The following is a 27817-nucleotide window of genomic DNA, read 5'->3' as shown; positions in this document are numbered from 1 at the left end:
GGTACAGACAGGCCTTAAAGAGAAACTCCGGCGTCTTTTCCAAAGCATATTAGGATATTGTCATTTTAAAATGGCATTGACAGTCCTGTCACCGGTAGGGTGGTTCAATTTGCTTAGAAATTCGTCGACAGTTTTATATAACCGACAAACGAGATGCCCAAACAGAAACGGGTAGGCGCTCCGTATGACGTCACGATCAGCCGATGACGTCAGGTCGTACACTACCATAATGTAAACACGCAGAAAGCGCGCTAAACGCGCAGTACACGTGACGCAGTGGCGTAGCCAGAAATTTTGTTCGGGGGGGGCTACGCCACTGGCCCAACACACACACACACACACACACACACACACACACACACACACACACACACACACACACACACACACATATATATATATCTGCACGTTGCAGTTCAGCCTCCTCCTTAAGAGGCAGCTTTAGCTCGGGTGCTCCTATTTAAGTACATGTAGAAGGGGAATTAGTTTTTCCCTGCAACCACTGCACCAAATTTGAGGAGGTTTGTTGCATTTAAAAGAAAAAGTTTAATTCTAGTGACTATTGGTTTCGAATGTTTCCTTTAGGTGGTCAATTATTTATTAAAAATTGGCCGAAATTAAAAATTTTCTGAAAACGAAACTATCAAGTTTAAAACTCCGTGACTCAACAATAAAAAATGATATCACAATTCTGTGAATTGCATCTACAGCGGACAAAATAGATATGCTACACATGAATCTCAAAAAAATTTAATATTGTGGAAATACGGCTTTTGCAGAACCCTTGTACACAACGTAACCAATTCACATAAGACACAAATCGACATAGCAACCTTGTCCGCTTTGACTGTTATAATAAATGCCGTTTACAGAACCACAATATCTGTTCTTCATGCATAGCTATTAGTTTGTAAACGTCGTGCTTCTATTTTTTCAAACTTTCGAATTTTTCAAAATATTTTAAACAAAATTCAGGGCCTAAATCGAAGTTCTGTTTCCAACAGAAACTAGGATTTAACTTTCTCCCTCAAATGCAACCAACTTCAATAAAAGCGATTGGCAGGGTTATCTCGGAAAAGCGTTTCTGCGTTTTACAAGTATTTGAATAGGCCGCGTCGGATTGGGCCCGAGCTAAAGCTTCCTCTTAAACAATTTATCGAAGGATCAAATACATGAATAATAACTGCATTGTCATTGCCAAAGATGCTGCAAACGAATTCTTGAAAGCTACGCACTGTAAATACAAGTAAAATATGTATTTTTTTCATAATATAGTGTACTCGTATGTGCAAAAAATTGTGCCCAACATAACTGACGTCAATGCTTCCATGTTGTTTGTCTATTTATTAAGTAAAGAAAATATCACACGAACTTTAGAACTATATCAGTTCGAAACCAGGAAAGCAGTGCATGCCGCTGATATGAAAAATTAAAAGGCCATGAACTGAACAAGTTGAGGACAAATATGTTAATGAAACTTTGTCATTCAAGAACCGTGCTTACATTCTTGTATAGATGCAATGGCCACGATGGTTTTGGCCCGGTCTTGGAATGTCTTTGCAACGTCCTTTGAACCGTTTGCTCCAACGCTTCACAGTGGTCAATGAAATGAAGTGTTCAACGTACACGGAAGTCATATGGTGATTAATTTCTGTTTTGGAAACACCTTCAGCTGTCAAAAACTTCGCGACACCGAGCTGTTCAACTTTTGAAGTGTCCATTATGTGACGCAACCATATTCAACCCAGTGTATGAGAGCATTAAAGAACATTTATTTTCACACCTGCGTGTCACTTTTGTGAATGAGACATGCCGTTCTCCTACGCGCATGCCTCGCAGATAATGAACCGAACCATTATTGCGCGGTTAGGGTAGGCTCACTTTCATTTGACTCGTCCTCGTACATTAGAAATTCAAAGATACAATGGGATATACAAATGCGAAAATACGGCTTAATAAAGGACAAAAAAAAGTGTCACTGGAAACAAAGTTCACTGCATGTATACGCAAAACCTCGCAACAAGATATTTAAGTATACGTATAAGTCTCCAATGAGTCTATGTATGTAAGAAGAAGTAACTGTATATAATGCGTCAAACAAGGCAAATAAACATGTTGCACAATCATAGATTCACAGAATCCTAGATTCCACCCCCATTCCATCCACTCCCCCCGATGTATTGCGCGCGACGGAAGGCGGCGCGCTTGCTCCCCGCTTTTCTCCTTTGCGCACACAAGAATGAGCCACCATCGTCGGCTCACCCATTCCACCTCCCCTCCTACGCTTTTACTCGCACATACAACATGCAGCGCGTGGTCACGATTTTATCACCCTTGGACTTTATACGAAACATGAGGGCGACGGCGACGGCAGGAATGCGCCTGGAGTGTCCATATAATTGCTTTCGCAATAATATAATAAACGTATCCGGAAACTGAAGCGTCCCATTGACCATTACTTTCCGCAAAAGAAGTATCAAATTCGAACTTTCACCTTGCGACAATTCGCTGCGCCGCAACAATGTTTTTTTTTTTCTGTGAGGCGGAGGCACCAAAATAAAAAAAAAAACGCATAGGAAAGTATGTTGGCCAGAATCGAATGCCTACTTCGGGCACCTAATGGGGCTACGGAAGGAATACCGAAGAAAACATGAGACGCTTGGTCGACTGAGAACCATACGCATACTGCTCAGTATCCTACAGCGGCGAAACAAGACTTTCCGGAAAGCTTTCGCTCAAGGAACGCGGTGCAATCCTTCGAGTCCCCACAGTGATGGCGGCGAGCGACCATTGTTTTTTTTTTCTCGTCTGCTAGCCAGGAAGCGTCCAAAACTCTGTCAGGTGAAAATCCACTCGGCCAGAGCAAACCGAACGCGCACCGAAGTGCACCGCACGGTGGTCGGGGCCATACGAGAAAGACGTATGCGCTCTGGTTGGCTCTGGCAGCCCGCAGGTAGGGTAGCGAGAACAAAAAAAAAAAAAAAAAAAAAAAAAAAAAGAAAAAAAAATTGAAGAGGCTCAATTTGTCCTCGCGAATAAAAGTCAAAGTAGAAAAAATAAATAAGAACGTAGTTACTTTGGCTGGCTTTAGTGTCTTGACATGGATGTTCTGGCGTAGGTTTAAAAAAATGTCGATATTTTTTTATGTGACATGACGGCACAAATGAACCACCCCAACGCTTCGTCTCATTGGACCTCGCTGCCTGCTTTGTCAACTCGTCTGCTAGTGTGTTGATTTGGCTTGTCTCGTTGTATGTTCCGATGTAAGACTTTAGAAAAGTCAATAGACCTTTGGCGTCAAATGTTTATGACAACATTAAACACACAAAGTTCCGCAACTGAAAATCTAAAGCACAACTTTGGAAATGTCAATGCACCTTTCACATCAAGAGCTTATGAGATTTATACCCATAAAGTTTCGCAATTGATATCCATGCGCTCCATAGATTCCGTGGCCTCACTGAGATGCCGCGGCGAGCCCGCTCACCATCAAAGCGCCCTTGAAACTTTGTGCTCGGATGGGACTGCTTCGCGTTATGTTACTCCCGGTGCATGGGCGTTGCCACGAAATCCACGAAATCCACATTCTAGACAAAACCCAGAGTGATTTCCGGCACCGGGGGTCGCTTTGGTCGGCGGTGCATGGACAGCACGAAAAAATTTCGGGGGGGGGGGGGGGGGGCTGAAGCCCCATAAGCCCCCCCCCCCCCCCTGGCTACGCCCCTGACGTGGCGCTAACGCCGAATAAGCAAAGCTGGTGATGTCTCTCCTGACGACACAGGGAGCTATCACATATTTTTCGAACTATAAGCAGCGAAGATTTTAGCGACGGTGGCGGCGTAGTCTCTGACGTCACAAACGCAGGGGGACCAGTGGAAAGTTATGAGTTGGGAACGCAATCAATCTTTAACATTTATCTTCAAGAAAACTAGATGAATTGCAGCCATACTGCTTGGCACAGATAATCAGGGTGCAAAAGAGAGTGTATACAATCAAAATTTCACAAAAATCAGTGGGCATCAAAAAATCACCAGAGTTGCCCTTTAACGAGGATCTAATGGCTGAGAGTGGGTCACCACCGTTGTTTTCGTCTTTGTCGTTCTTACCCTCGTAATTTTATTGTCACATTATGAGGGGGAGGCAAGAAGAGAATTCTGCGCCAGTCTATAATGTAGCGATTTCTTCCGCTCAATTGTATGTCATATTTATCACCTTACCTTACACGTGTTGCTGGTTTAATCCATTCATAACGTGGGTGAAGCGCCCTGCTAACCACTGAACAAGCGCGGCTAGGAATGGAGTTGGAATAGTATACGCATGCCGGGTGTTTCACGAAATGTGTTCGAAACTGCTTAGAAATAGGGAAGGTGAGATAACGGAACTTCTTCTTGACTGCATGCTTTTACCGCAAAAGGGGCGTGGAAGGGGCATGGATCAATTGAAGGGCCATTCAATAGATCGAGTCATGTGGAAATGACTCGATCTATGTAGTGATTACTCGAGTAGTTATGCAAATTCGACGAATAAACTTTAAAACAAAAACAAAAAGAAAACCTTGCGATTTATTCCGATGGAATACTCGGAAGTGTATAATCCGAACCGAAAAAGTGCAAATGTCAATCAACCTCGATCTCGTTCACTTCATGCTTGCACGAGATGACGCGCAGGCAGCCACGTCAGGCATGGGCGCCTACCAAGGGTGCGACATTTGCGTTCTACGGCTCTTCAGTTTCGTTTTCTTGCCTGAAATTGTCAGTAATGCATTGCTCGGTAAAAATGAGCAGCATAAACTTTTTTTTTTTAAATTCCGGAAACGGTTATGAGCTCCTCGGGTGGAACGCTTCAAGCCTTCCATTGAGACCGTTCTCGGGGCTGTTTCTTGGGTTTCAAAGTTAATTAGTCTGATTCCCATAATTACTTGTCTAATTACTACTATGAGTAATTTTTCAGCGGTACGCCTCTGTGGTAAAAGCTATCCAGAGAAAAGCACTTAAACATAATATCTTTGCTATATTTAAAGAATTTCAAACGCATTTCGTGAGACTTCTGGTATTATCCCGGCCCTGGCTTCAAGGCCTGCAAGAATAGCGGAAGAGCGACTAAACTTAAGCCTCAGCCAGGCACGCAGAGTGCACAAAATGGAGTAACATTTCTATACTCAGCCTGTTTTGACTAGGGCCTTGCACGGGAACAAACGTGAAGAACATCTGAGTTTTCTTCTAATGAGGTGCCGTGTTTTATGTTAAATCGTGACGTGTCCAATAGCCAGCCAACACATCTGTCTAGCTGCAACTGGAAACTGTGTGTCTGCGCAAGATAGAATAGGCACGCAAAATTTTGTTTGGTATAGTGTTCCACGCAAAAAAAAAAAACATGGCTAGAGCGCTTAAAGATATTTTAGTTACTTTCAGCCATCCTTCCGGTATTAAATTCATTCATTCATTTTGTTTGGAGCTAAAGGGGAATGCACTGACTGCCAGCCATAAGCATATATATGTAAAGCACAGGCAGGTGAATGCGCATTTGCCGGTCCAGAAAAAGAAGTGAAAGAAAATTGCAACGGCATGCTTTACGGCAGTCGCGTAATAGCGGAGGTTCTTTATTACACGATCCACTCGTATACATACAAATCGGGCAACGCTGTTTCCGGCATACAAACAACACGCGAAACTCACATGCGACACTGTCGACAGTAAGTCGAATACGTATAACTTATGCAAGAAAATACAAGAGTGCGAAAACATTAACGCCCATACACACTTTTTTCCCACAGTCTCTCTCTCTCTGAACTGTCGAACGAAACAGCAATTCTATACCTTTGTAACACACAGCAGTAATACGTTCACTTATAAAAGATTGAAAGCACATTTAGCGCCAGCGAACAGGGACAGAAGGGAGACGACACCACAATGCGCTTCCTGTCGTCTCCCTTCTGTCCTTGTTCGCTGGCGCTAAATATGCTTTCAATGTCAGTTTATCAACACGCCCCGAAAATGGCAATACTTATAAGAGGTATAGTTTGAAGGCTCGCTTATACACACGCACATTTGACGACAACTGAAAGGCTGAACGCGTTCTTTTTTTTCCCTCGATGTATCAACACCACGAGACGTTTAAGAGCGCAAACAACGGTTTCTGACTGCGATGCAGTGGCGTGGCCAGAAATTTTCTGTCGGAGGGGGGGGAGGGGAGGGTCAGGCGCATGCGATTGTGCCTGCTCCCACCCCCCAGGCTACGCCACTGCTACGATGTACATTTTAAGAGCTCGCTACTTTTATTTCCTCTTACTCAACATATTGTGACGCAAGCAAAGTGAAAGGCACTCGCAAACAAATGGCACTCGGCACATAAGGCACAGCGACGCGTAAAAAAATAATGCGTTTCCCTGCTTGGTTGTGGCTATCATTCCAGACCATTTCGCTTCATCTCTTCCTTTGGCTGAGAGATTACACGAAGGCTAATGACGGTGTTTCCGTGCGGTGCTACGATCTCGGAGAGTTCCTATAGTGGAATGTCTGCTTGCAAAGACTAATTCCGCCCAAATAAAAAAAAAATGTAAGTTTAACAATGGAACGGACTTTTGTGTAACCTGAAATAAAGAAAATATTGCAGCGATTTCTTTGATGGTATTTATACTGTTGCCACTTTCGTCAACGACAGTTTTTCCACACTATGAGTGCCATAGAAGGGGTAGTTGAAATGACATGGAGGTACAGAAACAGCAGAACAGCAGCAGGATTGTGTACCGGATCGCGTGCTCTGTGGATCAAGTCGCCATGAAGTACCAAATTATAATTGACGGAGCGCTCGAACCAAAGACGAATATGTGCCAATCTAGTTTCACTGAAAATCCATCTCAGGAAGCGCACCATTTAGGTCGGCAGAACTATAGATTTGATGACCGGCATGTAAATAGGCATCCCTGTCTTGACACAAACTCGGCCCGTATACACACAGCTTTCAGTTCGTAGTGCTCTTTGCCATTGGTGGAGCACCTTCGCTAATGATATGCTGAGCATAAGAATTGACTGGAATTTTCTCTTATGAACAAATACAGCACAGGAGATTTTTGTTGCGAATACGAGCCCTGATTTCGTTTAAACCAGCCAAGGCTATCGGACGCGCTAAAACAAATAAAAAAAAAATGCATCAGATGTATACCGACTTGCGCGAGCTTAAACCCCGGCATTTCGGAGGACTGATTCATTCTTCAAATTTCAGTAGATGCGGCGACCCCGACGAATCCCAACCACACACACCTTCCGCGACAGAAAGAGACATTGTTCGTTCCCCGTCGGACTCGGATTCATCAGGGCACTTTGTGACTCTTTGTGACTTACGCGTCGACGACGCCACGAAAAGGCCACGTGAGAGGAGGCACGCATGCCGTGCTTGACGAAGTGTTCAGTACGCTTGTCTCCGCGTTTACACAGCGCACCACGCGCAGTGGGTCCACGTCTTCGTCGACGAAACGGAACTCGTCAGTTTCCACGGCTTATCAAACAAATTAAGCGCCGCGTTCCCGACAGACGCGGCAGCGTGGGGATTCGTCACCAAGGCCTCCAGACGTCATCGTGCGACGTCACTTCGACACCAGACGCGGGCACCAGCAAAGCAGAAGCAGCAGCACCAGAGGAAGAAGACGTTGGTGACGAGGAGACAGGTGGTAAAGGAGCAGGAGGCGCGAACGGTTCTTCGGCCACCGCAGTCGTGGACGACGAGACCACGACGTCCGGTGACGTCGACGCTGCGGGAACCTCCGCGACGTCCGTGCCGGACGTCGAGGGCCGCGGCGGCAGGGGCGGGGGCTTGACGTCGGATTCAGCGGCGGCAGCGGCGGCGGTGACGATCCTGGCGCTGGCGACCAGGTCGCGCGGCAGCACGAGCACCAGGTCCCCGTTGCGCAGCCTTTTGGGCCGCAGGCGCACGTCCGCGTGGGACACGAAGACGTCCGACGGCGAGGGAGACCTCGAGGACGACGTCTCCGAGGCCAGCTCGTCGCTCGAGGCCGTCGTGTCCAGGGAGCTGTGGCTCGACTCTGCGTGCGCACGCGTTTCGGGAACGAGAGTGTATGAGCGCTGGTATACAGTGTTATGACATTGTCACCACTGTAATCACAAATGATAGAGTGCACTCAATAGATCAATAGATTGAAACGCGCGAGAAGAAGAAACGACATGCAGCCATAGCGCGTAATGAAGCGGGCTATTTCCAACTTGCATACGTTCCACTCGTATTAGGTTAGATTAGTTCTGAGTGTTCTACCGTAACGCTACCGCTTACAGATATATCGCCAGGCTTGGCTTCTCCCTGAATAGAACCTCACAAAGTGAGGTTAGGTCGCCAGAATGACCTCAACCTTATGAAATGAGGTACAGTGATGTAAAATCTGATAGAGGTGAAGTCGAGCGCTATGGGGTCGTTTGTCCGCCTTTTGCTACCGCTACCGTCCCCGGCCATCTGCCACCTGTGCGCGTGCTACGTTTAGCCAGAGTCCTTCAATGTGGTTTAGCTAATGCGCGCAACGCACGCGGCTGGTACCCGCTAGCTCTGCTCATGAAGCTGGTAGGTGACTTGACCGATAGCGATATAGCGTTATGCTAACGATTGATTGATTGATTGATTGATTGATTGATTGATTGATTGATGTGTCCGCCATGGTCGTTTAGTGGCTATGGCACATAGCATTGCTAAGCACGAGGTCGCGGCTTTGATTGACAGGTGCCTTCGCCTGTCCTTTACCTCCCTCGTGCTTCCCTTACGTTGCTTAGTCATCATGAATTCGCACAAACTCGCCGCTCCATTCTCATTGCTTCTATAGTCTCACTCCCCGCCGTGGTGCCCGCATGTCGATACGGGTGAAATGCGAGAAGGCTCGTGTACCTTGCGTTGGGTGCACGTTAAAGAACCCCAGGTGGTCAAGATTAATCCGGAATTCGCCCCCACTAAGGCGTGCCTCAGAATCCGATCGTGGTTTTGACACGTAAAATCTTAAAATTTAACGTTTGATTGATTCATGGTATGTAAAGTCCCATGCGCAACTCAGTGGAAGGCTCCTGATTAATTCTGACCGCCCGGAGTTCTCTAAACATGTCCCCCTGTAAATCTAAGCACACGAGCGTTCCTGCATCTCGCCCCCCCATCGAAGTGCGGCCGTCGTGTCGGGAATCGAACCGGCGACCTCGAGGTCAGCAGCAGAACGTCACAGCCACTGAGCTGCCACGGCAGGGGTGTTACGCTAAAGCGCTCTATACAGGACGTTGTGCCACTAGCGGTAGAGAAAGGCAAAAGCAGCGCAGTGGCGTAGCTAGGTCACGTGGCACCCGGGGCCCTTAGGTCTCCTGCCCCCCCGCTGGGTGTAGCCGGCGGAAAGATGGGTGTCTTCAGACGTATATGACACCCCCCCCTCCCCCCTCCCTCACTGGCCCCTTGCACCCAGGGCCCACGCCCCCCCCCCCCCCCCCCCCACCCACCCCTGTTGCTACGCCACTGAAGCAGCGTATACCTGGCGTGGCGGCTTCACTGTGAGCGGGTCGCCTCGAAGGCCGTGCCGGGGGATCGATGGCGGTGTCCGGGCCGGCCGCAGTCGAGGTGCACTGCGCGAGGGCGCCGTCGGGGTCCCGTATCTCCCTGGCCCGTCGTTGCAGGTGTCCCAGGATGCGCTCGCGGGCTGCCACGGGGTCGCAGCAGCCGCCGGGCGGCGCCTGGTGCTGCTCGGCCAGCGAGCAGAGGAAACGGCGAATCTCCAGGATGCACTCTTCGAAGCCCGCGCGGAACTTCTGCCGGACCTCCGGGTCGTCTAGAAGACGAGCTGCGACCGAGGAGCCAACAATCGTTAAAGCAACGGTAACGGTAAGCACTGCATCAGTTTGCAGACTGGTCGCGAGTATATCGGAACTGGAAGTGTACGGCGAAGTATACCGATTTGCGCGAAATGATAGTTGTTAGGTTGGTTTACTGACACGTACTTTAGACATTGCAGAAGCTCTATACTATATGCTTGTCGCACTTAAAGGTAATCACACTTATGCTATCTTCGGCTGGTCGTTTCTGAGCACTCTGGAGCGCTCTCGCGAGCGGCGTTGTCTTCGGCTGGTTGAAAGAGGGTGCGCGCCCTGCGTTCGGCTGGTTCTTCTCGATTGCTCTCCTCTATCTTGGAGCGCTCCGAGGCGCTCCGAGCCCTGTCGTCGGAGATGACATCGAGATTGAAACGTCATCGCAGCGCCGCGTCGCTGCTGTTGGCGACGGCCCACCGTAACCTTGGCAACCTAGGCCACTGTATGGTGGCGTTTCGACGAACGTTCGTCCCGCCGGCACGTCCACCGGTTTTTCCGGCAGCGCCGGGAGCTTTGGATTGGCGAAACATCGGACGTTGGCAGTAGTCACGTGGTTTCGCATCAGCAATTTCCTCCTCCGAGAGCGAGTCGCACGTTCGGCTTGCGCGCTTGTCCTCTACCTTTGAGCTCGGGAAACAACCGATCTACCCGACTCTGCTTCTCGGCATACAGGCGACCAGTTGAAGATACCATTATTTCAAGTGAGAAGGGTCTGAAATACTTACAAGGTATTAAATGCGAAGCATTTCTTGGCGAACATTTGCCACTTTGACAGTATCTATCTATCCATCTATAGCCGCCTACGTCTTGGTGTTCTCATGGTCATTTCGTTAACTTGGTATGCATACCAAAATTGGCTTTGTATGAGAAGAGTGTACGACGAACGCAAATGATAGGTCATGACATGAACACCATGACCTGCGTGTCATGTAGGACACGAAACAGCCACCTTCGTCTTGGTGCTGTCGTGGTCGTTTCATTAACTTGGCAGGCTCCTCGCGCACTGCTTCGCATAACATCGATTCCCACATGGCGTGGGATCTTCCGGCTTTCTATTTTTAATTTGATATTAAAGTTAGCTTCGACATGCCGCGAACCCGGCGTCATCGACGTTATATAGTGGCGTCCTGACACATAGCAATGTCTGCTGACACTGTGTAATAGCAAGGATACGTGAGATGAAAAAAAAAAATAAAAAACTAGGCATCTTTTTTGTTTTCTTTCGCTGCGCTCACGTGTGGTCGCTGCAACGATCGCGTGCATGGTAGCATAACGAAGGATCGCATGAGATAGTTCGCTAGATATCATACGTCATCATCTTCCCGGGTCATCCACCCCTTTATTTTTTTCTGAAACGGGCTCAGGCAACCTCTGTATTTCCCTTTGTTTAGAAATTGGAAATGTCGGATCCCGGCTACGGAGGCCGCATTGCGATGGGGACGAAATGCAGAAACGCCCGTGTGCTTAGGTTTAGGTGTACGTTAAAGAAGCCCAGCTGGTCCAAATTTTCGGAGTCCCCCACTACGGCGTGCCTCATAATCAGATCGTGGTTTTGGCACGTAAGACACTGTAATCGTTTTTAAACTAGAAATATTCTGTATTTGATTCAATTCGAAAATTTCGCTGCAGGAGCCCCACTGGAACCTAACTTGAAATACCGTCTCGTAAGTCACCACGACAGAATTTCCTTTTCTTTTCTGCTTCTTTTTGTTTTTCCTTTCGTTTATACACATAACATATTTCCTTCACATGGGCCAAGCGGCTGCAATAGCGAGTGTCGATCTGCACTACGCGGGCCTATCTTGCATGACGAAATCCAAGAGGTTTCAGAGCTGGAGGTTGCTCTCATCTATTCGAGAGTTCGCTTCACGAGTTGCGGGCTACAGCCGAATTCTTCTTTATAAGGAGGGACTTGGTGCCTCCGAAATCATTCGTTATACAGGTCACTTCGTTATGAAAGTAGCGCACCGCACCACTTACTATAGAACCGGGACAGAATTATTCCCAGTTCGTTATACCGGTAATTTCGTTATACCAGTAATTTCGTTATACCAGTAATTTCGTTATACAGGCATTCGCTATCGAGGCGTTCGTTGTATATACGTTGGACTGCCGTACGCACCTGTTCTCCGCTGCCGGTGCAGGGCCTGCAGGTGGCACACGGTCATCTCGAGGATGTCCGCCTTCTCCAGCTTCGATTGGCGCGGGCTCTGGTTCGAGAGGGACAAGAAAGTACACGTGTATAAGAAAAGGACTGCTGCAATTGGCAAATCGAAGAAAGATGAACGTTAAAGGTGCCCTCGTGCAAGCACGCGCGCTCGCAGACTGTGGTGTTCGAGAGATGCAACTAATTAAGAGGCAGCCATTGAATAGATTGTCGAGTGCGAAATGGAGACGAAGACAGGGTTGGAAACGCGTAGACGAAACATACACCATTTCGGTAATTTTCAGTGGACATGAACAAACTGGCCCAGCAACGAGCAATCTTAATGACTGCTTTTTTTTTTATTCTTATTAGTGATTTAGGAAACTGACTGCAAAAAAAAAAACCCCTACAGAAGTGTAACTTGAGGAGCCGCGGAAAAGAACTGCAAACATACATCACACAATGACGGCATCCAGATAGCGTTTTATGTTCGCTCGCAATGACGAAATAGCACTTCATCCATCTAGGACAAAAGATGCAATATGAAGCATCGGGGGATTAATTATTTATGATTAAATTGCAGACAAAAGTTAATGAAGCAAAAATGATATTCGGAAGCAATATTACTGGATACTTTAATGAGAATATAGCTTAAAGATTAGCGTAAAAGCTTAAGTTATCTCTCCTGTACAGTGAACACTTCAATTTGTACACCTTATGGATGCGTCAAAAAATAGTTGGAAGTGAGCGTTCGTCTTGTCTACGAGATTGCATTCCTGTCGCTTTCGCCATTTCGCGCTCGCTAATTACTACGAGGTATATGAACCTACAGGCCCAGCAACGAGCAGTCTTAAAGAGTATCCCCATGGGAAGGTTGATCATACTAGATCATTAGCTCAAGTTTGAACTGAAACGCAACAGGATTCATTCCTACCTGGTCCGGGCACCAAACTCGCAAAAAACTTTGATTCGTAAGTTCTGTTCGTCACTGTCCGTGCACCCCCAATAACGTGTCCACCATCAGAATTGGCCAGCATATGTTGTTACGAACAGTTCTAATTCTCCAATTGTACCGTAATAACTTTTTTTCCGTACAGTCCTTGATATCTTGTATAGAGACCGCAATGCCTTAAAAGGAATACCTGACAGGGAGAAAGGGCGAAAGCGATAATTATATAACGCAAGAAATCGCAATGCCGGCAATTGTACACCCGCGCGATTGTTATGGTCGTGCCGCAAATCATTCGTTCTGCCACGCAGTTTTGCGGGGCTCTGCACTTTCCAGCACGGCGAGTTCAAGGCGCCTCTGCGGCGCATCTTTGGCGCCTGCAAATCCACTGTACATTATGTATGTCTTACGCGACAGGTCGAGGGCCTTCAAATATTTTTTTGTACTCATTCTTCTCACGCTTACGACTGCAAACGTAGAAGATCGAACGAATCACCACAAGCCAATCTAAGATTCGCCCATCACGCACATTACGGATGCACGTTTTGTTGTGCCCTGCCATGGTCACCTCAACTCCGAAATTTGGCGCGCTATTCTCAGTCGATCACTTACGGGGATATCGCTGACCCGCCGTGCAGAATCGGAGACCGCCTCTTCGAGTTCGGAACTGCTGGCTCAAAACCCGCGAGAACGCCTGGTCAGGTACAATGACATCACCAAGCACTACCAGCTAGGCAGGCGGTTGCTGCCCCCACCTCACCTCATGCTGAAACGTCGCCAGGCAGTCATCTGGCGACAATTGCAAACACAAACATTCCCCAGTCCGGTGCGATTTCAGCACATTTTCCCAGCGCAATACCCGACTGCTCTTTGCAAATTATGTCAGGAAACTAGAGCGACGCTGTCACACATGTTGTGGGAGTGTCAGGTTACATTAGCTACAATGGCAGTAGCTCCGGAGGCTCTTGCGTCGAAGTGGGCCGCCGCTCCGCGCAGCTCCAACCTCAAGACACAAGAGTGGGCTGTCCAGCAAGCCCGAGAGGCGGCGACGAGGCAAGGCCTCGAAGTCCCCTCATGGGAGACCTGAGCCAGGGTCGTCAAATTTGCCGGATTCAAAATAAAGTTGTTTCCATCCATATCGCGCTCAGTGGACGCTGGCTCCGTGACTATAAGACAGCGTACAGAACACGCATCGCTGAAGCCCGAAGCGAAAAAAAAAAAAGAAGAAACACCACTGTAGGCAGAAGAACACGACATCCATAGGCAAAGCAATCGTGCATTTAATAAAATAAATGATTCACTGTACTGCGGCTACACGCATGTCGGAGTGATAGTAAAGGAAAATGTTTCTAATGCAATAAAAACTGGGCTTCCTAACGTGTATACATATTTCAATCGGCGCGCCTGTCTCGAGTCTGTAGTCTTGCAATTTTTTTGCATGGTTTAAGCTATCACTAAACCGAGTAAGGACTGAACCACACTTTAATAGCAAATTAGTTCATTAAACGTCGCTTGTACATTGCGACAGGCAAGAATTGCTTGCGAGCGTGGACAATCAAGGCCAATCCTTTTTTAACTCTCAGTTGGAACCGCGCGTTACTTCTCGCAATGCTTTCGTCATCGCTTAACGAACAATAAACCAATACAAGTGGTTTTTCGTAGTGCCGCATGAACACGACGCGCTTAAAATGACTGACTTCATAATTTGTTCAGGTTCAACGTCTTGAAACAGCGAGCAGAGTTTGAAGGACGCCGTATAGTTGAGCGAGATGGATTAATTTCGACCGTGTTGGGTTAATCGATGTTTGTACATAAATCTAAGTACCTTAGCGCTTTTGAATTTCCATTCCGAGCGTACACTGTAAAATTATTTACATCCTTAAATAGTGAATAACGGTGTAAATGTTTCTACAACTCACCCTTGTTGAGTGTAAGGGTGCGACTTATGGAAAGATTTATACCCTCATTCACTTTCAAGGGCGTAAATGCTTTTACAGTGTACAGTCACATCGAGTGAGCTAGATAAGGCAGATAACTTCCACAGGCAGAACATTGCATCAGTATCGAAGGAAAAAGCGTATAACACTCTAAAGAAGCGAACAAGGGTGTAAATCAATCGATAACTCACACCTTTACACGATAAAAATGGTGTAAGGGCATGAGTTACAGACCTATTTACAACTTTTGTTCAAGCTGTAAGTGGGTAAATCATTTCACAGTGCATCGTGCATATGATTATACACGCACCTCCGGTTTCGAGGGGTCCACGAGGAAGGCCTTCAGTTGGTTGAGGCAGCGATTGATGCGCGCACGGCGTCGTTTTTCCATCAGCGGCTTGGACACCTGCGGAAACGCGAGAGGGAAGCTTAGACGCGCGTTCCATCAAATTGGCAGGAATTTACGCATTACTGTAAAAACGAAAGACTCGAATGCCCACCCCCTGACGAATCCTTAACCAAAAACCAGCAGTCGACGTGGAGGCAACTTCCAAACACACACCTTCCCCAACCCGTACAAACCATCCATAGTCTACACCCAGCTGGGTGTAGACTATGGATGGTTTGGGGAAGGATGGATGGATGGTTGGGGGTTGGGGAAGGTGTGTGTTTGGAATACACTCCCCCAAATGTATACGCTACGCGGGGCCGACAAAGCCGATTTGGCACACATCTTGCACGAATGCCCTGAGCTCAAACCTAGAGCTGAATGACAGCTATCCAACCGAGAGCAGTGGGAGGCTGCGGTGACCTGCTCTGAACCCGCGGTTCAACTGCGGGCCGCGACCTGGGCTTTAGAAGTCGCCGTAAGACACGGTCTGACGGCCACCTCAACGAAGCCATCAAGACTTCCCATATGTAACCTCGTAAATCATTTTCTGTTGACGAATTAAAGTTTTTACCGCCACCACCATCTCGGTCGACAGACTTGAGCAAAGCGAGAAATCGGGCCATTAGTTGGTATACAGTTGGAAACACCAGCTCGGGGCCGCAACTCCGACTTTCTATATTCAAATGCGTCTGAAACGCAGAAATGCTCTCGCGGGGCAAGCAACCGTTGGACCTATTTCCTGTGAAATTATAGTTTTCGAAATTCTTGCAACATAACTTTGATTTGGATATATTTTGCAGAGGGACTTTCACTTGGCAGTATTTCTTATTTTCTTTTTTTCCGCGCGTAGACAGAGTATAGAAAACTATAGCCATAACATAGCTCGATATCGGACGTATAACGTGCAACTTTGAGGTGAACCTACGAAATGTTTTCAGCAAACTGGGCAAACACTTGTCATTCCCATTTTTCTTTCTTTTTGTTTAGCTCGTGTTTTAGCGTTGAACTGCGCGCTTTAATTTATCGTTTTTCTTTTTCTTAGTTGCTGAACTTTGTTGGATTACCTTTAGTGCAGAGAACGATCGGTATTACACGAGGTAAAGCACAGCATTTGAAATTGACGATCAACAGAACGAACGTAATGTCGCATGCTCCAGCTCCATCAAGTTTTTCAAATCGGGCAGGCTTGCATAATCTCTGGAATTTCTTGTTACTTCAAGAACTTTGAATAAAGGGAGAAATTGGGCTATGGCCCGCATTAGTTCATCTCGTGAAGCGCCGAGTCCAACTGAGTAAAACTAATAACCAGGAAACGACACACGAAACAAGCACGACAAATGCGATGTGTCCTTGCCTGTAACAAGATGAAACGCTTGAGTGCGTTGCTTTTAGAATTCCCAAATTTCAATAGTCGTCGCTCTGTGTTGCTGAGCAAGTTATGTATAGCAGCGTGATATTTCACGGTGTATATATAGGCTCATTGAACTTCTTTCTTTCAGCAGGTTCAGTGTCGTTAAGTATCTTTCTTTTTCCCGGCTTTCTGACGGTTGCTTCGTTTCGCGGCGGCATCCCCTATGAAAATGGTCATTGCCTTTATGTTTCCTTCTTGTGCCCTATGTGACCTTTATGATTCCTTGTCCTTTGTGTGACCTCCGGGACGCCAACTTTGTGTGTACCACATGTTTACCCACCCTAACGTATACCTCGAGGAAGTGACCTTTATTATGCCTCTAGGATGTGTCCTTTAGGTTTACGGCAGGATGTTAACTGGGTGTGTACTATGTGTTACCTGAGTGTACACTTGAGTGCACATGTAGGTAACATAGAGTGCACATAACAACTTTCTGTACATATAATACAGGCAGATATATCCGTACTTTGTGACAGCCGTTGATACACTCTGTAGAGTCATTGTAAGTACTAAATCTTGACTTATCCTTTCCTTTGCCCCAAGAAAACAACCCTTATTATAATTATTGTAGTATGTGCCCTTTGTGTTTACGGCGGGATGTTACCTAGGTGTGCACTTCAGTGCACACGTAGGTAACATAGAGCATTAATCTATATATGGTGCATGCACTCTTTATATGTTACCTACATGTGCACTTGAGTGCACATGTAGGTAACAGAATGTGCGCAGTAAGCATCTTTTGCGAATAGTACAGTTAGAGCTATCTGTACTGTATGTTAGTCACTGGCAGATTCAAGGAAAAGGCACTGCTTGCACCGCTCGCACTAGACATGCCGACCGGCACTAATTGGGGCTATATTGTGCGGAAAATTGAGCACGCCATGAAATAGGATGGTGTAATGATTTATGCCATGCATTCTCCTAATATATAATATATTTCTTACTTTTTCAACCTGCTGTTCTCCAGTAGCAAGTCATATGCAGAAATCTGCGGTATTTAACCTAATATGCAAGAATTTCATGAAAGTTTTGCGCCAGCTAGGCTATCAAATATAGTTGATTGAGTGTTTAAGACGGTTCTCATAGCAGGCGTCTTTCAGATGCCCCGCTTCGCCTCCAGTTTGGGAAATAATCTACTTAATTTATATATCTGGCTTATATATGTGTGTATATATATATATGAGCACTATGTTACCTTTGTGGGCACTCTATGTTACCTGGCTGTGTACTCCCTCGAGTGCACATACAGGTAACATAGAGTGCGCTCAGTGATTATCTTTTTACACATGCTACCGATAGATCGTCCACCTGAAAGATGTATTAACTTTAACTACTGGCGTATCAAAGTAAAAAAAAAAAAAACGGGGGGGGTGCACCTGCCTCCCCCTCCCTATCTTGGCCGTATTGATCACCACGCGCCATCAACAGTACATACGTACATCAAAGCCTCATGCAGCGAATAATCCCTCACGACAAATAACAATTGCGCGGCAGCTGGAGACGCGGTGGCACGACGGGCAGTGTTCGATGGCTTGCGCTACATGAACCGCAAAAGAGGCGCACGCCTCCGCGGCCAATCTGCCGCTTTGCTAGTGAGCGTATATGATTATACAACCATTTAAGTAGCTGTTCTCGTCGCTTTCGCGCTGACCACAAGTACGAGTAACTGCTGTGTCGATATTAGCACGCGTAGAAGAAGGGCAGCGCGGATCCCGTAATTGCTTGCTTGGGCCTACAACTGAATAATTTATAATTGTGAGTTGGCTGAGTATGAAAGTTGTGTGCGGGGTATGGCCGTATTTGATTACGCGAGCATGCAAGCAGTACGCCTGCTTCACTTTGGCCGAAGTTCCGCTGCCACTGCAAGCCAGCCATCGCCACATTTTGTTGCCTTTATTCCTTACGCTACGGGAAATATGGTTCCACCTATTCAAGATAAGGCCTGACATTCTCAAAAACACGCCACTGGGCGCCATAAGAAGCATGTATATGTGTGGCGATTCCGAAATTCTGATCGGTGGGTGTCACAGCTATCGCGGCTGCCCGCACCCCGTGCGCCATGCCAAGCAGACGGAGCAGCACATGATGCGCGCTGATTGGCTCGTGTCCGCCGGCAAAAGTTCGTGCATAGTTCGTCTAAAATCTCTGTATATACATTAAAAAACAAGGCAGCGCACCAAGACACTTTAAATTCAATAATTTGTGTTTAAATACCAGCCTTCCTTCCAGCTACGACTTCTTTTTTAAATCTCGAAGGCCGTGCTTTTTCAACATGCACGTCCTAAAAGAAAATACAGATCTCGGAGGCTAAATTCACTTGTTAACCGCAGTGCGGCGCTGCCGCAGTGTGACCGTTGACGGTGAGCTGGGCCACGTTGTGTTGCTGTGACTGGTGAGAGTGCTCGTTGCAGTTACACGGTAATTTAATCATATTTTCCAAGTGCCCAAACAAACTGTGATCCGTACCGTGTGCATTAACCATCAGGAAACCTCTCGACTCGTGTAACGCCATTAGTTCGCCTTATGTTTCCTGTGATACGCCAGTGTCTTATGTGTACTACAGCGCCCGTCCGAGCTGCCTTTGTTCTCGCCTGTCCGCGTTCGCTCGTGGAATACCTCGTACTGTGGCTTCGAATTATGGTGCGTGGAAGAACTTGTTGAAAGTTGTGCTTTCGTGCGCTGGTGTTCATCGGCAATTCGACAGTGTTCGCGCCGGAAAGAGCGTCGTCGCGTGGTGCCTGCGAGACAAAGGAGCCGTTTGCTGACCACATTGAAGGTAAGCAGGTCTGACGCTTGCGCGCATTCTCGCAGCTTTTGGTTCATGTAGTAAGCTTTGTGGAACGACAGCAGAACACGTTCTGAGCGTATGTTGACCATGTTGCTGTGCACATTTAGCAAAGCGTTTCACGAGGGGAGTTTCCGTGAAATGTATTATTTCTTACTTACTTGCTTTATGGAGTGATGTGCTACCACCGCTGATCGTTGGGACTTAATGGGCAAATATTTACGTAAACGCTGAAAGTTACTGTTTTCTCGGTAGTTTCCCGGCAAGAAATTCTTCCGTAGATATGAATTTCCGCAAGTTACGTGTGTAATGAATGTGGTTGTGTCACGGGCATCGCGAGTTGGCATGCGACTGCGATGTTAGACACTTGGAACAGATATTAGCTTGTGTGAAGATTACTTTATTGACAGCGTTGAGTTTGAAGTCCAGCTTCGCGATAACTTGTCTGCATTGTTTGTGTTCGACGTGCTCGCGTATTTGTCTTTTATATTGTAGGGCAAATATAGATCGACATTACAACAGCGAAATTTCTTTTTAATCGAGGCATGTTAATCAGACGCTCGTTTTCATTAGCATTTTCATCCGAAGAACAGGATGTCAGTGCCTGCGAATAAGGAATGCGATTTTCTTGCGATGCTTTCCGCTCGATGCTTGCCACTCTTATAACCCACCTTCCATGGCTGGCGGTTCTAGTTAATAACGATAGCGGGATGTCGGTCAGATCAATGAGCAAAAGGAGTAGCATCGGAAAAGGGATCGCTACAAAATCGCGGCCTAGGTTTTAGACCCTTCGTAATCGATTGTTCGTTTGATTTACTAGATATCTAAGTTTTGGTTATAATTTCCCAGGTAATCTGATGTTTGCTGCTGGTTTTATTCCCTCCTGAATTTTACCATATAACAGTGTAACCACTTGAGATATAACTACGAGAAATCTGTACAAGCAGGCACACAGATTTGTTGGCCAGTTGCCTACTCCTAAAGGTCATGTACTACTTAGCAGCTGCTGCAGAAATGTTTAAAAGAATTTGTGGGCAGTTAATACCTGAGTGGACTGGAAGCTCAGTCTGTTTCAAACAACAATTAGTTAAAAGCTTCTGTGTTGCCTTGATGTTTTTATGAGCTGTTTTTGACTGCTCCACGTTTCTTAGCTGTTTGCATACTGGCCAGGCTGTTCTTGCGTATATGAATATTTTTGAATAAGTGAAAAAGATTGGCTTTTGTTTTGTTTTTCAGGTCCCAAGCACCACATTCCAGAGGTCTGCTGTGAGCAGACGTGGCAAATTGCTGTAACATCCAGATAGTCCAATAAACTATTCGTAGTTTCAGACAAACCTTTGCAAAGTATAGTCAAAACTTTCTTTTAAAAGTGCGAGCACTGATCCAACCTCATCTTTCTATCCAAACATTATATTTTATATTAGTAACAAAGACATAACTAGAACAGCAGCACTGCAGTGAGGAACGTACAGTGGCACTCCAAGTGTTATACTGAAATAATCTATGAAGTCTAATTACTTTGTAATTTTAGAACAAATTGGCATGAATTTCTGTGCCATAGCAGAGTTCCAATCCGTGCGCTGCATCATGTAGGGAACAGTAACCTTACAATGAAAACCAATGCAAAACTTAACTCGGGAAATGTTTATAAAAATAAAATGTGCACACGGAACCCTTCATCTATGCATGTCTACGTAAAATACAGGATTTAATCACTGCGGCCACATAAAGGATGCATAAAGGTAGGACACACGAAGGAAACATAAAAGCAGTGGCCAAATTTCAACATGGAGGAAACCTAAAGTACGGTAACATAAGGGATACATAAAGGGAGGACACATGAAGGAAACGTAAAAGCAGTGGCCAAATTTCAACATGGAGGAAACATAAAGGACATTTCCTCATGTGAATTGCGGGAAACATACAGTAAACATAAAGGGCATAACCATTTTCATAAGGGATCCCTCTATCTAGCGTACGTGTACTTTTTCTAGTGACAACTTTCGTTGCTATAGTGATCACACTCGATACAGGATATGTTTGATTTCCTATCGAAGTCTCTGTGTCACTTCACCGATACCTTCACAGCTCCAGTTGCACCATGCACTGCTAATTAACGTTGTTGTCTTTTTGCTTCTGCGCTGAGTCTATCCTTAGAAAAACTTCTATAGAAAAATTAAGGATTTCCTGGTTGATTTTACATAGGCTTCAAGCACTTCAAAACATTGAATTGCTACTTATAGTATTGTAAGGGGCGTGGGCGGCTCTAGTGTTGCACATTATTTATTAGGACTGCGTACCAGCATATCAACGCGAGATTATGTACAATGTACAGCGGTCCTTTGCGCTGACTTAGCGCAATTGTCAATTTATGCATCCGCCGTGGTTGCTTAGTGCATGCTTTGATGTTGCGCTGTTGAGCACGAGGTCGCGGTATCGAATATCGGCCGAAATGTGAAAACGTTCGTGTACTTAGATTTCGGTGCACTTTAAAAGAACCCCTGGTGGTATACAAATTATTCCGGAGTCCCCCACTACGGCGTGCCTCATAATCAAATCGTGGTTAAATTTTTACACGTAAAACACATCCTGCCTTGGCTATCAAATGGCGGCTGGCAGTATTCAATGAATAATATTTTTTTTATTTGTCAATGTATATACAGCCTGTGGCGTAGAATATAAGAGCGAGAACACAGGAACATCGCGTGTTGTATTGAGCTCAGTATTTTTCGTGTCCTAAAAGGAATCTTCCCATGCGATGTGGAAGATGAATACAATGGACTTCCAGTAGAGATTTAACATTCCCCTTCTGCATACGCTGCATGACCACGCCACGCTTAGCAGTAAATACAGCAATACATATAGAGACCATATATCGCTCAAGCAAGAATACCCTTACCGTAAACCAAATTTACAGTAGGCCCAAGGGATTTAATGCCATATGACGCCTCATGTTATCATGTACCTAACGACGTAGTATCCTTGGATCATAAATGTACAGACCCCAAAGAAACATGATTGCATGTTCGAGCGATGTGTATATACTCCAAAAAAAAGGGGGAAAATGCTTCGCGTCGCAATGTTCTGTGAAACACACGCTTCATTAGGGTGTCGGCTTGGGCTAATTTGATGAGTTACACGATGAAAACAGTACAATACTTACACGGAAGAGTTTAGCAAATGACACAAGCGTTTGTGTCATTTGCGCTATCTTTCCGCACGCGCATGGTTCATTGTCTAGTGAAAAATTCCTAAACTTCGCACTCTGCTGATATACGAATAATCGAGAAAGTTACACCCTCGAGGTTACGTAAGTTAAATGTCAAAACGCCCTTTTTTTTGCACCCTTGTTATGTGAAAGATTTGATAACGAGTGCACTCGTTAGTAGAACACGCCTACTGCACTCTTTAATTAAGGGCGCTAAAAGGGTGTTTCGTGCGAAACATATACCCCTTGCCGAATTTAAGACGGCTCGCAGGTGTTCAAGTCATTGGTCGAATACGTCACATGGTCGCATGTACAGGCTATGAGTGTGAGCCTACCATTTCACTTACATGGCGTTCGCACTGGTGAAGCGGACAGACATAGCTTTTTCAATTACTTCCTACCTTTGACTTAGTTTAGGGTTTTTCTGCTCGGTGTTGTTTTATATAGATCATCTGCCAACGGTCAGCGAATCATAGCGGTCAGCCAATCATAGTTCTTCAGGCGCAAGCATAATCTTTTTGGTGTATCGTTGGGGCTGGTGCAGAGCAGGATTATGCGCACTAAGTCAAGCACTATTTCATGCAGTATTGGTTGGGATGAACATACGCGGGTGCATGAGAAGCAGTCTTCCTTCCGATAAGAACACGGCGTTTATTGCGCAGGTGACGGGCCCCGGTCGTAAAGTGGGAAAACACCCCACCCCCTTATCTACTTAGTTCTCTCCTTTCTGCCTTAACATCTTACAGCTGTAGCTTCGCTTAGATTGTTTCACCTTGGTGCTGGTTTATAGATAAACTGAAACACCGAAGAGCGTGGCGTCAGCCTCTTAGAGCAGCTAGAGGAGCTACTGCACTACTAAGGTGCTATGTATTGCCCGTGGTTGTGTCGACGGAGTGGTCCACTCGAATGAAAATATAACTGTTATTGCGAATATATTGCATTGAAATAGTATACGGACAATAAAAAAAAAGAAGATGGTGTGGTTGTGTGAGCGCTTGCTTTGTAATATTATACTGCTTCACAGGCAACAAACACACACAAAAAAAGTGCAACGTTTCCGACTGGCAATTTGTAGGTGCACAGTTCGAATTTAGTATGCGCTGTTTTTTATTCGCTTTATTTTTTTTTATAGAAGTGTCAGAAAACAATTCGGCATTACTTCGACTTACGTCCAAAACACCAGGGTAGTGATGTAACAAAATGTATTGCTGTAAAAAATAAAACGCAGGGCGTATTTGGGCAAAACAAATGTTAAGGTGAAGGCCGCAATTCTAAAGAAATCAGCCTTTCAAATGGGTGTTTTAGTTCATCGAAACACCTTTTTCTGTATGATTAAAGGGGTGAGTTATAGAAACGAGAAGACGCCCTCGAGGGTGCAATATTTCTTGGTGTTTGAGGGGTGACGAGGCTTGTCGCGGGCTAGGGCTGCGATGCTGCATTTTTATCTCGTCACCAGTCATATCCCTCATTAAGTTTCACCGCAGGACAAGGACATCCAAACTATCGTGCCCTGTCTCAACCGGGCCCGATTCATATGTACCCGCTGATTCTCAGTTCTTTCTCATCAGCCTACAAAATTTTCTGTTGCGTTTACTGCTTTTTTTTTGTTTTTGAAGCAGGTCACCGGTGATCTATTTATTACCTGAAAATACAGCTAACAGATCCCTGGTAAAGCCTGCTATACACCCATTGCTGCACGTATACAGTTATTTTCCACTTTTCATCTAACCACACTTCATTTTTCGCCCTTACCATGCATGCTGTCTCTTTGGGCCTGCTGTCACTTTCTTTTCCATCACTCAGTGAACAACTGGTCCTCGGCATACTTTAATGTTGTCGGTATCCGACCCCATATGCGATTACCTATTGCAAAATCGGACTTGGAGTTCTTGCTGGTATATATTCTTCGGCGAGTCCGAAATACTTTGCCGCTAATAACGTGAGCATCAGATGACTAAGTAACAGAAATATTGTTCATTAACTTTTTTTTTTCATTTGTTCCTTGTGGGGCAGTTGTGTAAATGACAAAGTTGGAGGCACAAATTTGTACCTCGAGTACAATGGCAAATAGTCTGTTAGTGCTGGGGAGAACATACGTGAGGAATAATTATTACTTAAGAAAGAAGCGAGACGTGTAAGCGACGAACTATTGACAGTCGGTGCGTTTGTGCGTTTACCTATAATTTCTTTATGTCTGTGTTCACCGTGCCGTAAATTATAGCAAGGATCCACACAGCTCAAGTTAACACGTTGAGTCACTGAAATGCTTGCAAAGGAAAACAAGGAGGCTTTGTACGATCGAGCCAACCTTCTTTCCTTTAAAGATGCTGTCAGTGATGTAAATTGCAAAATTTGATTTCTGAACTTGAAACTAAATGTTGCGCACGTAAGTCGACGTGACACAAAGATCGATGAAATATATAAAGATAATTAATGCACGGATATATGCGTTGCCTTGTGCCAATGTGCTCTTGCAAGCTATACCGCGGACGTTGTCGATTTTTTTTTTTTGACGATACGGAATTTATAAAAATCGCCTGTGGTAGACAGCATAAATTTAGTAATTGAGCTGTATTACTCAAAGAGGCGGACATACCTGCACGATAAATCGAAATGCATAATCGACTAAATAACAAAGCTTTGCTAATTGACTTTTTAATTAATTACTGCACGGCACATATCGGAATTTACTAATTGTGGCCGGCGAGTACGCAAGGCGATGTTTCCACTTAAAACAAATTTTCAGGATCACACCCAGTTTCGAAACACGAATTCCCGAACTTGGCGACGAAATAGATTGGCGTTCCAGTTACTTTTGTGCTTCAGTGCACGAAACAACGTAAGTGGAACAGCGGTGAATTTTTATTATTGCAAGTTTGACGACGACTATCTCGAAACCAGTGCCAGCCTTAGCATTCGCTAAGTGGTTAAGCCTTGCAAACTCGCTGGCTACAATTCGCGAATTGCAATATATATGTACCGTAAAGTAATTAATAAATAACTTAATTAGTGAATCTCGTTAATTAGTCGAATGCGTATTTCGATTTCTCGTGAGAGCAATGCCCGCCGCTTCGAATAATCCAGCTCAATGCCTAAAATGAATCTACCTGCCACAGACCATCTTCAAAAATTCCATATGGTTTAAAACACGCACACCGCATACATTGCAATGGAAGAAGGCCTGGGAACGGCACAGTGATGGAAGATGACAGTGACAGATACAGAAAGGTGGTGCGTCTATGATTTGCCCAAGACTGCGGTACACTTTTGCGTTATTGAGTGCAATCTGTCCCCTAAAAGACATGGAGAGATATATATAGGCCGTCCCGTACTCCACGTCGTTGGTGGCACCACGGATCTATAGATCTATAAAAAGTTCAAATGTTACAGGGAACCCAAAGGAATCAAAAGGACTCGTTGCTAGGAAAGTTGGTGTGATTTATAATACGTTTTTGTAAAGGCATGTGCGCCCGAAGAAAATGACCAAGGAAAGAATAACACGTCACAATGCTTGGCTGTCCGTGTAATGCGCATGCGGGAAAAATGTTCCCTCTCTTGACGCCTTGCCTTTATTAAACAGTTGGTACTGGTGCCTGTGTGGATATAGTGCTAGCTGTGTGGTGTATGTATTCGCGTCGTTTGAAATAGTGTCTGATATAGACCCAGACGAAGTGAGTGAACAGACACCAAGCACTTGTGTGTGTCCATTCGCTTCGCCCGACATGCCTTCTGTTGCGCTTGAATGTTGTTCAGTATGTCTCACCAACCAGTCGTCCAGCCTAAACTCCTCCGACAATGGTTGTATATATCTTACTCGCCATGGAAGGGGCGAGTGTCTGTCGCTTCCGTGAATACGAAAGAAACACGGCCGCTGACAGTGGATCGATCAGTGTGGGCTTCTCGCACTACCGGTGCCGGTCGCATGAGACAAGTCTTGTATGTTCTGGCCGCCAGACTTGTGTCAGCTCACTTTCGGCTTTCAGCGTATAGCCTTCGCGAAACCTCACTTCAGCGCTGTACAGAATACATAGCACACTAAGAAGAAAGCACAGGTCTAGGCAGGACAAGCGCTGCCCATGAGCTCGTCCTCTCGACCTGTCCTTTGTTCTTACGGCGCTATGTATTCTGTATAACGATGAATTACCAGCATGCCCAAACCTATTCCCTTCTCACTTCAGAGCCGAGCTTATATATTTGTGAGTTTGTGGCGGCGAGCCCAATGGTCGAGCCCATTGAGTGGCTATTGGTTAATCGTATGGAGATGCATGCCTCGCGTTAAATGAAATCCTTGGTCGGCCACCCAGTTTTACAGAAGTGACACGGCACTCACCCTCCTGCCGCCGGTCTTCGGTTCCGCACCACTTGCCATTGGCGACGGAGGCGACGCGCCAGAAGCGACAGGCATTGCGGACCCGCACTCTTCCAGCACTGCCTCATAGAGGCCGGGCGGAGGCGACAGCGGGGATCTCAACGCCGCTTCCACTCTGCCGCTCTCCGATTACACTTCACAACGATTCCTTCACCAGGACGCTCCTCCAGACCACAGCACACATGAATCAACGCGTGCCGCACTGTTTCAAACCAACCCTCTCTCCGCAGGCACAGAGCAAGCAGTGGTCGCGGAGCGACGACACCAGGGGGATGCAGATCGTGGCGTGGTGAAGAATCCGCGCTCCGAAAGCGAAACCGCGTGCTCGGGGACACAGGCTCCGACACGCCGTGCGAACGCGGGTCGGAAGTCGCAAGCTCAAGGTCACTCGTTCGATCGACACCGACAGGGCGAAGAATCACGCGCACCGGAAAAAAAAAAAGGAGGGCTCTGCTTTCTTCGCCGCAAAACGAAAGCGTGCCGCTCGGAGAGAAATCGCGCGCACACGCTAGTTCACACACACACACAGAACGCTGCTCTCCGAACCGCCACACACCCGCCGATCGGGACCGGCACGCGTCAAGTCGCCGCCGGCGCAGCCAAGGGGGGAGGCGGTGGGGAGGACGGCGCAGCGTCGGCTCGCCTCATTGGTCGCCCCGTGGCGTCCAATCGGCGCTGGCATGCTTACGGCACGTGCGGTCCCCTCACGCCGCCTATGACCGCCGCCACTTTAGTGCCTGCCTGCCTGTGCTTTCTCTATTTTATTGCCCACCAGAGGAGCCGCC

The 27817-nt window shown here is 46.3% G+C and overlaps 1 protein-coding gene and 1 long non-coding RNA gene across 2 annotated transcripts; one reads left to right on the top strand and one right to left on the bottom strand.

Moving 5' to 3' along the window:
• Window positions 1-5982: 5982 nt before the first annotated feature.
• LOC139055581 (protein hairy-like) lies at window positions 5983-27243 on the bottom strand. The gene is made up of 5 exons (XM_070533103.1): window positions 26994-27243; window positions 15179-15274; window positions 11959-12046; window positions 9506-9811; window positions 5983-8038 (listed from the first exon to the last, which is right to left on the bottom strand). The coding sequence occupies exons 1-5, from the start codon at window positions 27066-27068 to the stop codon at window positions 7551-7553; spliced, it is 1053 nt and encodes a 350-aa protein (XP_070389204.1). The 5' UTR covers window positions 27069-27243; the 3' UTR covers window positions 5983-7550.
• On the top strand, window positions 7937-12097 carry LOC139055582 (uncharacterized). The gene is made up of 3 exons (XR_011511870.1): window positions 7937-8069; window positions 9648-9852; window positions 11981-12097. It is a non-coding gene; the product is annotated as an uncharacterized lncRNA (long non-coding RNA).
• Window positions 27244-27817: the final 574 nt, after the last annotated feature.

This window comes from Dermacentor albipictus, chromosome 2, assembly GCF_038994185.2.
Source record: "Dermacentor albipictus isolate Rhodes 1998 colony chromosome 2, USDA_Dalb.pri_finalv2, whole genome shotgun sequence".
In the NCBI taxonomy this organism is placed as follows: domain Eukaryota; kingdom Metazoa; phylum Arthropoda; class Arachnida; order Ixodida; family Ixodidae; genus Dermacentor; species Dermacentor albipictus.
Note: the sequence above shows the minus strand (reverse complement) of the source record. Positions and strands in the feature narration are given on the sequence as shown.

Excerpts from the sequence above, each read along its gene's own strand:
- LOC139055581 (XM_070533103.1), bottom strand. The coding sequence starts at position 27,068 with ATGCCTGTCGCTTCTGGCGCGTCGCCTCCGTCGCCAATGGCAAGTGGT. Across the intron at positions 12,047-15,178 it reads TGGACCCCTCGAAACCGGAG|AGCCCGCGCCAATCGAAGCT; the intron begins GTGCGTGTATAA and ends CTCTCGAACCAG. Across the intron at positions 8,039-9,505 it reads CAGTGAAGCCGCCACGCCAG|AGTCGAGCCACAGCTCCCTG; the intron begins GTATACGCTGCT and ends GTGCGCACGCAG.